General features: G+C 38.4%; 1 protein-coding gene across 1 annotated transcript; it reads left to right on the top strand.

Moving 5' to 3' along the window:
* Window positions 1-7,244: 7,244 nt before the first annotated feature.
* On the top strand, window positions 7,245-10,726 carry LOC118811360 (carcinoembryonic antigen-related cell adhesion molecule 21-like). The gene is made up of 2 exons (XM_036575518.1): window positions 7,245-7,677; window positions 9,581-10,726. The coding sequence occupies exons 1-2, from the start codon at window positions 7,332-7,334 to the stop codon at window positions 10,024-10,026; spliced, it is 792 nt and encodes a 263-aa protein (XP_036431411.1). The 5' UTR covers window positions 7,245-7,331; the 3' UTR covers window positions 10,027-10,726.
* The last annotated feature ends 632 nt before the right edge of the window (window positions 10,727-11,358 follow it).

Here is an 11,358-nt window from a genome sequence, read left to right as displayed (position 1 = left end):
ATGTCATTTATCACAAGAACAGTTTTCTGGTACACTGTAAATGAGGGTCCTTCCTCAGAGTATTCCAAATTTAACCCTCCGGGGTCCACAAACACACTCGCGAGTCAAATCCGATGTTTCTATATATGTTTCTCTATCTTTGTGATAATACAGTGCAGAAATACAGTTCAAACATTTCCTGTATCTGTAGAGTCGCCCTTTCCATTCCATCTCGTCACAAGACCATACATGACTCACATCCAGAGTTATGAGGCTGTGAAGGGGGGCTGAGATACACATCATCTGCCTCTTACTGTGCATAATTGGAGGATTCGTGTCACCATCTACATTTTTTGTGAGCCTTACCAATGGACACTCACACAAATCGCTAAGCATTTACCCATCATGCCAGAAACCCTTCATTCTTCATTCAGTCGTCATCCAAGACGTGAAATGGCGCATAAAAAGCTCACAGCCACTCAAGTTGCTAAAGCAGTTTTGCAAAGTAGGAACAAAGATAACAGCATTTTGATATGACAGATATGGGTACTGTGTTCTATGCAAGTGCCTTTAAAGGTGATTTTAAGAAGACATGCAAAAATCGAGAAAATGCCTTTAGGCCTCACAAGCTTAAATACAGGTTTGGGTGAATTAATGAATGAATGAAAATCTAAGAGTAAAAATTCAGCCCTCTTTGGTGCCATATAGAACCATTTTGTAAAAGATTCTTTAAAGAATCATGTACAATCATTTCCCCATCATAAAGAAGAGTCATCAACCATGCAAAGAACCATTTCCAATCACCAACCCTCCTCCTGGACATCTACCTTCCTGCAGGTTCCTCCAGCTAATCCAGCTAATCAAGAGCCTCATGCAGGCTGTAATTAGACGCTACTGCAGTGCCCACTGATTTGGACATTTAAAGGGTTCTTTGAGTTGTCATGGTTGTAACCATTGCGTTTACTAAAGAACCTATAAGGAACATATTTTCTTATGTGTGTTAACCTTTTCTACCCCATAGCAACGAGCCTGGCAACAGCAAAACTCTTAAAGTAGGATTCCTAACACTTATTCTTAACTTGCAATGCCTGTTTGATTTGCTTGTGGAATGCTAAGGTTGTTTTCAGTTTGTTGGCTAATCTGATGAGAAAAAAGGGGGAGTTTTATTTCTGTAGCTGTTCATAATTGTATTTCCATTTACTTCCATTACTTTTCTTTCTTATGGAAAAAATTACAAAAAGCCATATATGCAAATCTCTTTTGTTTCATTGTGCATTTAGTACACAAATCATATCGGTTTTCTCTGAGATATACAGCATGTACCTGCATATTTCATAGACTTCATCTCTGTATAAATGGTCAGACAGGGAAAAAGAAACCGTCCTTTAGGGTCCAGACTGGCCAGCGGTTCAAATCAGAACCCATGCAATAAGATGAGTGTGCAAATCTCATTAACTTCCAGTCATCCCACTGGACACATTCATTCATCTGCTCATGTACACAGCCTGAGAGCCTTCATTCTGTCCATTCTGCCACTCTGTCCAAATCTCATTCAAGCTGTGCAGCTCTTTCTGGTCCAAAAAACACAGGCTGACCATGTTTTAGGGTGGAGCACGAGCGCACACGTGCTGCAACAAAAACCTAATGATGGAGATAGGAACTTACACAATCTGATGCCACCGTCTTTAGGGACCATGCCGGATAAATAAACATATAAAATGAACAGAAGTGACCAGAATAAGCGCGTGCAAGTCTTTGCATTTGTCAGCTTGGATGCCATTTGCGCACATTCAGCTCCTTTATTCGTGTCATGGATAGTTGCACTGAATTGCAGCGCATTGAACTGAACTTGCTTGCATTACATTGCATTGTATTTATTCATTAGAGCGATCTCGGGTTATTAAATTAGTATTAATGGCTGGTATTATTATAACTGACATGCATTTCATTGAAGTGCACAAGAAGCAAAGCCCAACTAAGTCTCGTCTGTAACGTTGCCGGTCTCATGAATGCAGCGCGAGCATGTGTAGGTGTATGTGCACGCGCACAGAAGGGTTTTAATCTAATCTGCACGCCTTCCACACAGCCACCGCACTTTCTTTGTTTTCTTACTATAATCAGCAGTTAACGAGCTCGCACGAGGGCAGATCAGCACCAGATGATAACCAGCAACTCACGTCAGCGAGATCAGATCAGCGATGCAGCCCGAAAATCCAAAGCCCACAAGGCTCGAGGCGCCTCCACATCCATCCCCAGCTGATTCCCTCCTTCCACTTGTTCTCTTGTTTCTCTGTCAAGCTGCCCGTTTTAACCCCCGAGTGAAAGCGCGCGTGTTACCTGTGAGCGCCTGTGGGCGCGCACACGAGTCTCTCCCTCACACCCTATCTCTCTACCTCTCCCTCTACCTCTCTCACCCAAACCTGAGCGCATGTACTGTCCACTGGGTGACGCTGTTTCTCTTCCAGCACGCTGTGGTCAAAAAAAGAAATGTATTTTTCTGTTGTCATTGTAAGTACTGTAATAATAATAATAATAATAATAATAATAATAATAATAATAAGAATACACCTTATTTAAATAGCACCTTTTCATACATTTAAAGTGCAACATAAATGCTATACACTGTGAACTAAAAGCAACAGAGAAAGAAAAGAGTAAAAAGAGTTATTATATTTATTATTATTAATAATAATACCACTTCTACTACTAATAATAATAATCATCATCATCATCATCATCCTCCAGATTTTCTCAGTCAAATACCGGCATGATCTTAGAGAGTTTTTCCTGCTGCTGTCTCCCTCTGTGGCACATTATGAGGCTGAACCTGAATTTCTGGATTAAAGATGAGGACGCTGCTGCATCAGTTCCCCTGCAAATAGGTAAAGAGTGTCAGCCTCAGCCAGAGTCTCAGTGTCCTGTCCAGCTGGTCTTCCAGTGTCCTGTTTAGAAGCCCCCCCCCAGTGTCCTGTTCAGTTGGTCTCCTAGTGTCCTGTTCAGACCCCCCCTCCTCCAATGTCTTGTCCAGAGCTCTTCCCAGTGTCCTGTTCAATTGGTTGTCCAGTGTCTTGCAGCTGGTCTCTCAGTCTCCTGTTCAGTCACTCTTCTGGTGTTGTGTTCAGAACCCCTTGCAGTGTCAGCCGGTCTCTATGTGCCCTGGTCAGTCAGTCTTACAAGGTCCTGCTCATTTAGTCTCACAGTTTCCTGCTCAGACAGTCTGCAGTGTCCACTGGGTGGTGCTGTTGGATTGGAATTGACTGATCTCTCATAGTTTCCTTGAGGTCTTGTAAATTGGGGTGTAATAAAATAATGTATTATTAAACACAGGAAGAGAGGGAGAGAAAGAAGATGAAGGAGACTAACAGGACTGAAGCAGATCTGATGGAAGTTAGTGACCAAGAAGAAAAAGAGGGAGAGTTGTTTAAGCTTTCAGTTAAAATTAATACTGAATTCAATTAACCTTCACTGAGAAAATATAATTTCTGTACTATGACCATGGAATTCTGTCATTTAGCTTATTAAACATGCCTGCAGAGCAAATCCACACTCTTTCTGATTGCACCAACTGAGAGCAGAACAATCTATAATCTGTGTTTTTGAATAATATATTTAGGACCTTGCAGCTTATCTAAGAGAGTAAATAGCATTTCTTGACTTCAGTGCCTTTGCTTTATCTGTGCCTGTTGTACGGGGATGGATATAGTGTTTAAGTCATATTTGATCTGTGCTTAATACAAACTATAATGAGACAGATCTACTTGTGCCAATTTGACCAAAATGCCATATTTAACACATTTTCTAGCTGTTGCTACTCTAATAACTCATGATAAACAGACATTTTGGGGCAATTGAAAAATTCTTCAGAGAGACAATGCCCCCAGACCCCCTAGTACAGGCTTGGCCCCCATCTATGAACCTTTAGTGATGCCCCTGGGTCGCTGGTTTGGTGGTGCAAATCACAAGCCTTCACAGTCACCAGATCTCAACAGAGTTGAACTCTTAACCCTTTAATGTCCTCACCAAGAAAAAAGCAATGGATTTTTTTTACATTTTGTATTTGTTTGGGGCAATAATAAAAACAATTGATGTCGTTGACCCCACAGTTTTTAAAATATTCACGTCTACGAAAACGATCAAGATGGCACTTTGTGGCATATATAGTTTTGAAAGAATGCTGTTCCTTATCTCTACTACAGTTCCAGAGACTTAGAATCTACTGTAAAAGGGGATTGAAGCTGGGGTTCGTGTTGGGCCAGCACCTTACTGTCACTGGTCTATGTTTCAGCTTTCTAATCTTCAATTGTTCTAATGACTACGCTACTTGGACTTTCTCACCTCATTCAATACAAGTAACTCATGCATCTATCTACCCATTTCCCAAAATATTATGTTTCTGTACATTTCTATCACAGCCTTTTAGAACTTAACCAGCCTATGTGAACACAAAACTTTCTATGAAAACACATCTGTATACATACTTGCTGTGATTTTGGGAGGAAATCTGCAGAGTATGCAACTTAGCACTCTATCCAGGCACCAGAAATCAAGATATAAAGCTGAAAGTAAAGGTGCTTCCACCATTTGTCTGTGAAACACTTTAGAAAAACAATGAACTTTAAGGGCGGTGTTACAGTCTTATTCTCCTGCAGTCTCATTATTTTTACCTTTAAAGTGCATGTGACTACAACATTGTAGAAGGTGATTCTCTCACCGTTCCACTGCAGCTTCAATCATTTGACGAGACTCATGTTTCTGTAGCTCCATGCTTTTAGTTAAGATAAGGAACATACAAACGTTTGGACTTGGAAATGAGACAAAGAACGGATCTCTGCTGCTTCAGAATGTGAGATTGAAAAATGCATGGTGTATAGAGAGCTGAGGTTCAAGATAAGAATGGAAATTAACTGAAGGCCATAATCAGTGACCCTCAGTGGTTATGGTAACAAATTCAGAATTGTGGATGCTACTTATGGATACTGATAACATTCCATTTATTGCTAAATTTGTTTGATGAAGAATTGTGAAACATAAAATATAAAACTTCGGACTTGACATTTTGATGTTTAATGCCTCACTGGAAGATGGAAAACTGTATGCTGCATTTATTACCTCACCATGACTGCAAGAGTTATTAATGTTGTTCTGCTGTACTATTTAAATGTAATTACATAATTACATTAATTACCATCCAAAATTTCCACTTGATTAACTGTCTACACTGTCAGAGTCTGTGCGTTGTTTTTTTCTCACTGTAAAGCAAGACTGTACCCTAAGTACCCTACATTTTCATCCAGTCCAATATAAAATTCAAATTTATAGTAAAATACCTCCTTTTCTACTTACAAACACTCATGTGGTGTGGACTGAAAGTTTAGAATCTGCACTGTCCACACAGTTCCTCAACTTGTTTCAATGAGAAACAATTCACATAATATTACAGCATGATTTTATTATTTCTGGCAATAGTTGTGACTTTTAAGAATTGTACAAGTGAGATGCCGAATAGTTGAATGTTTTCTTCCTGTACTTACCAGCAAAGGACCCGACTCTGTTGATAAAGAGCGTAAATTGAATGTAAATTCATTATGCAAAAATGTTTTTGTTGTTGTTGTTGTTTCATTATGTAATTGCATTTAAACAACATTTATAACTCTATAAGGGTTAACATAGTGCCTCACTGTTAAATAAAGCCTCATATGTGCCATTCTACTGAATTTGTTCAAACTGTGGTCCCACAGTACAAAGGTTAATAAAAAAAAAATTCTAACCCTAGATATTTACAAAGATTATGTTATGATCTATTCAAACCCAAGACATTAATAGAAATAGTAAAAAGCCAACTACATATAAAAACATAATTTATTGGGTACTTTCTATTGGGAGGTGTCTGCCCCAAACCCTAACCTGTTTCTGGAAATCTACTACTAACTAAACTAAGAGTTAGCTCTTAATCTAATGGAAAAAACACCTGATCCAGGTAACAAAGGCCTTCAGAGGACTCTGAAAGTTAGGGCCAGGTATGCTGGATATGAACTCTCCAGGGTGGTAGATCTTTTGGACCAGGATTGGGCACCGCTGCCTTAAGATAAAACAGGCTGTTTTTGTCACTGTGATTATAATATTGATATATGTAACCATAACAGAGCTGAATGGCTGCCCTGTGTTGTGCCTCACAGAGAGCAGCAAGAAGTCAGGAACCAAACCTGTGTTGTTTCAACTGTATTCATGTAATCCACATGATGAATAACTTCACCGACCAATAATATGTTGCAATCCAAATAGGTAGAAACATATAACATTAGATGCAGAACATAATGGGATCCTATGGGCACTGGGGCCAATAAGATCGTAGCTACGCCACTGTCTGAAACAACATCAGCACAAGAACTGTGTATCAGGAGGTTCAGGAAATGGGTTTTCATTGCCGAGCAGCTGCACACACACCTAACCACAATGCGCGATGCCACGCAACGACTAGAGTGGTGTAAAGCATGCCACCATGGGACTCTGGAGTAGTGGAAACGTGTTCTCTGAAGTGATGAATCCTGCTTCACTGTGTGGCCCTCTGACTCACAAATCTGGGTTTGGCGGATGTCAGGAAAACATTAGCTGCTGGAATGAATAGTACCAACAGTAAAGTTCGGTGGAGGAGGAATAATAGTCTAGGGCTGTTTTCCAGGGCAATTCCAAATTAATGTCTATGGTTTTGGAATGGGATGTCCAACAAGCTCGTGTAAGTGTGATGGTCAGGTGTCCACATACTTTTACCCTACAATGTATGTCCAACTTCTGTCATGCCTTGAGTTTGTTTAACACTGAAGTGCATGGAGCCTAAAGTATCATTTACAAGCAAAACACCACCTGTGCAGCAATTCCAATAATTCAGAAGACTATGATGGAGCTCGTGGAAAAGAAACAAACAAAAGAAAAAGCAAAAATTCAGTACCATTGAAGCATCGCCAGCCTTATCTCTGAAGTAAGTTTGTCATTGTTGTGACATAACAACAACCTATAGGAGGCCTGTTAATGTTTTTTGCACGGGGCCCCGGAAGATCCAACCCACACCACCATATGAACCACAAGTTATTCTCCTATCTGTCCCTTTCTTGAGTGAAATATTATGCTTGACACAATAGATTCAACACGAAACGTAGTTTCCATTGCACTTCTCTAGAACGTAACCAGCCTATTTAACCACAAAAGTTTCTATGGAAACACGTGTTCTTGCTATGAGTTTGAGAGGAAATCTGCAGAGTATGCAGACAACTCTTTCCATACAACCAACGGAAATCAAGAAATAAAACTGAAAGCTAAAGTGTTTCCACCATTTGTCTGTGAAACATGTTAGAACAATGGACTTTAAGGACATTGTTGCAGTTTTATTCCTTTGCAGCCTCATTATTTTTACCTTTAAAGACTGCAGTGCATGTGACTACAACGCTGAAGAAGGTGATTCTCTCACCATTCCACTGCAGTTTCAATCATTTGACAAGAATCATTACTTAAGGTGGGTCCATAACTCTATGATTCTGTATAAGAGGACAAAGGAAAAAACATACGGACGTGGAAATGTGACAAAGGACGGATCTCTGCTGCTTTATAATGTAAGCTCAGAAAGTAAAGGTGAATACAGAGCTGAGGTATATGAAATGGATGGACGTCAAATAATGTCACAGTCAGTGATCCTCTGTGTTTACGGTAAGAAATTCATAATTATGGATGCTTCTTTACTAAAATTCCATTTATTACTAGATTTATTTGATGAAAAAATGCAAAATCATGATATATTCCGTTCTAATGCAACTACTGTATATTTTGCTGTAACATAGTGCTTTACTGGTAGAAAACACCTTACATAGTATTCACCGACCGGCCTCCCCTTGTGTCTAGCAGTGCAGCTGGAGTTTTAAACACCTCAGTATCACTTCTGGACTGTACTGTAAAAAATGATTCAATGTTTTAATTTAAAAAAGTAAGTAAGCTTGTTGCCTGAAACTTTTGAGTTCACTGAACTTCAAATAATAAGTTACCAGAATGTAAAACACACATTATTGTTTTCTTAACTTACTAATAGAAGTTTAATTGAACTCAAAATATTAAGGCAACCAGGTTACTTACTTTTTGAAGTTAAAACCCTCCTTTTTTACAGTGTGAGAATAGCACACCAACCTAAAATATTCAGCCAACACTGTTCTGTGACCGCTGATGAAGAACTAGAGAATGAGTAACACAAACTGTGCAGCAACAGGTGAGCCACTGTCTCTGACTTTACATCTGTCAGGTGGACCAACATGGTCTGTATGTCTAACAGAGTGGACAGTGAGTGGACACAGTGTTTAAAAACTCCAGCAGCACTGCTGTGTCTGATCGACTCGTACCAGCGCAACACACACTAACACGCCAACACCATGTCAGTGTCACTGCAGTGCGGAGAATGATCCACCACCCAAATAGTACCTGCTCTGTGGTGGTCTATGGGGGTCCTGACTATTGAAGAACAGGGTAAAAGTGGGCTAATAAAGTATCAGAGAAACAGATGGACTACAGTCTGTAACTGTAGAACTACAAAGTGCACCTATATAGTAAGTGGAGCTGATAAAATGGACAATGTCATATAATGGGTGTAGAAACAAGGAGGTGTACTTAATGAAGTGGCCGGTCGGTGTATATTGTCTTAGCTTTTTCATGCCATACACAATAGTTGCTTTAACCCTTAGAGTTAAAGTAACTATAGCTTCATAAAGCATTACATTTATACATTCTATATTGACAGGTTTGGATCTGCACTTCTAACTATTTTCCGTTTCAAAAAATTTGGCAAAGATGTAAGGGATTTTTTTCTCTCTGCAAAACAAGACTGCATACACAACAATAACTTTTCATCAGCTTCAAACCATAATAATATATCTCCTCGTCTACACTGTAAAAAAAATGCCTGAAGAGCCAGACAAGCCTGTTAATTAACAGTAAAAGTGTGTTTTCTCAATAATTTGTAAATCTTATCATTTTACAGTCAGTTTCTTAGAAATACTGACTTTTACTGTAATTCAGTAGTTTCACCAGTTCAACTAGGTATTCTTGCATAAAGTATTTTACAGTAATAATAAATAATATAATAATATAAATTAATGATAGCAGTCTTAAAACAGTGTATGATTTATTTTAATGCATTTGCAATTCCATTTTACAGTACTTTGACTGGGAACATTTTTTACAGATGTTGTCTGGATTGGAAATTTAGAATCTGCACAGCTTCTCCGCTTGTTTAAGTGAAATACAAGTTGAAAATTATTAAGGCTGCCAAACAATTAAAATAATGAATCACAGTTAATGATGTTAGTTTGGGTAGTTAATCATGATAGCATTTATCTTATTTTCTCTAATTTGATAAAGGGTGAATACAGAAGGGTAAAGTTAGGAAAATGTGTGTCTTGGGTGGTGTTAATAATTTATCATGTTAACATCACTAAAAATTACAGCAGGATTGTTATATTGCACACAATAGTTGTGACTTCTATGAATTACATGGTTTAGAACATAAATGTTGAAACGCTGAATGTGTGAATGTAACCACAGAATTCTATTTTTTCTTATTAACCAGCAAAGGTTCCAAAGCCAACAGTCAATGTCACTTGTCATAACAAGGTGGCTACCTTCAGCTGTGATGTTGAAGACAACACAGGCCTGTCCTTCAGCTGGTACCTGAATGAAAATGATATGGATCAAAATGAACAAACCTTCTCTTTAAAAGTGGAGGACGTTGAGAACTACATTCAGTGTGCTGTGAACAATCAAGTTGACAGTAAAATAAGTGATGTTGTCTTAGTACACTGTCCAGATCCTGCTGAATGGATCGGGTTAGCCATCCTAGTGTTGGTAGGAGCTCTTTCAGTGATGATGATGATTATACTGGTGATTTGTGTCTGCCAGTGCTGTAAACTAAAGAAACACTTGCAATATGAAGAGAACTTCAGCCTTCACAGACTACAAACTGGCTACTGGAGTGAAGCTTCTGATTCTGATTCATTTTCAGAATCAGTCCTGTGATGTTAAGTAAAGATGTAAATATTATATTATTACCTTATGTAATAATACCATGTCCCATATGTATTGTATATATGTAAGCACCTGTATGTAAAAAAATTATGTTTCGCATGTGCGAAACTTTAACACTAAATGTGAAAAAGAGTTATTTAAAAGCAGATGCACAACAAGAATGCCCATCAGAATCTAAGACAGTTTGGATATATCATCTTCTGTTGATGTACATCATCTTCTGTCTCACTATTTTGTCATGAGTAACCATGTAATCTGGTTCACTACTGTAGCAATACTGCTCTCTAGTGGTGAAGAGACAACATCACAATGCAGGCTAACTTTGCTTATCCATAAACAAATAAAGAAATGTTATTTTCTAGTTAGTGATCAAAAACCACAGTTAGCAAAAATGGATGTACCACTTCCAGAGAGAGCCATCAATACCCAAATGCTGATAGTATTGATGTAACCCATTAGGTGGGAAAGAAGAGGACTCACAGAGTCAAGTTGAGTTTCTTGAGAAGTAAGGCCAGTGCATTGTATATGGATGTATACGCAATTAATGGTTTGTACTAACCATAAAACATTACATAATTTCATTTTGTGAGTGCACCTTTCTGTTTCTCATTGATCCAAACTGGGTAACCTGCCATATTCCATATTCCAATATTTCTAAAAAAATATATTGGGAGAATTTGGTTGGTATACACAAATCCAAACCCATTACTTGTGTTTTTATGTATCCTTTGTACAAGTTATCATTGTTAAACTATTCAAAAAATTCTGTCCCTTTGCTTTTTTAATTTTGTAATGGTGAAAAATATTTACATTTATACAATAAATCAATTATCCCCACCACGTGGATTACCACGGTAAATTATTGCATTTTCTTGGAACAGACAGATGCTACAAGTTTTTACCTTTTTAATGACATCTGGAGATCTTTTTCTATTTTTTCCCTAATTGTGTACAAAGCAACTCTGCCATTAATTTGTTGTTTATTGTTGAATAAAAAGTGCACTGAGAGACTCCACACATTTCCATCTCACTCCTACACTGTTTCCTGACCAGTACAGCTACAACCACAATAGAAGCATTGAGGATACCATTGCCACTGCGTAATAGATCCTTCCCCATGCTTAAAATTTGGCAAGGTGTTCTTTTTCACCAAATGCTGCTTCTTTTTTTCTCCAAACATAAAATACCGTTGGCGTAGAAGAAAATGTGCAAATGGGCAAATGCTCTTTTATTGAAGAGGCACTTCAACAGTGAGTCTTTACAAATACCAGAAATGCCCAGCCTAGTGTTATCCCAACATGAAACATGGACAGTCCCCTCTGG

This window comes from Colossoma macropomum, unplaced genomic scaffold, assembly GCF_904425465.1.
Source record: "Colossoma macropomum unplaced genomic scaffold, Colossoma_macropomum, whole genome shotgun sequence".
Classification (NCBI taxonomy): domain Eukaryota; kingdom Metazoa; phylum Chordata; class Actinopteri; order Characiformes; family Serrasalmidae; genus Colossoma; species Colossoma macropomum.
This window is presented reverse-complemented; position numbering and strand designations above follow the sequence as displayed.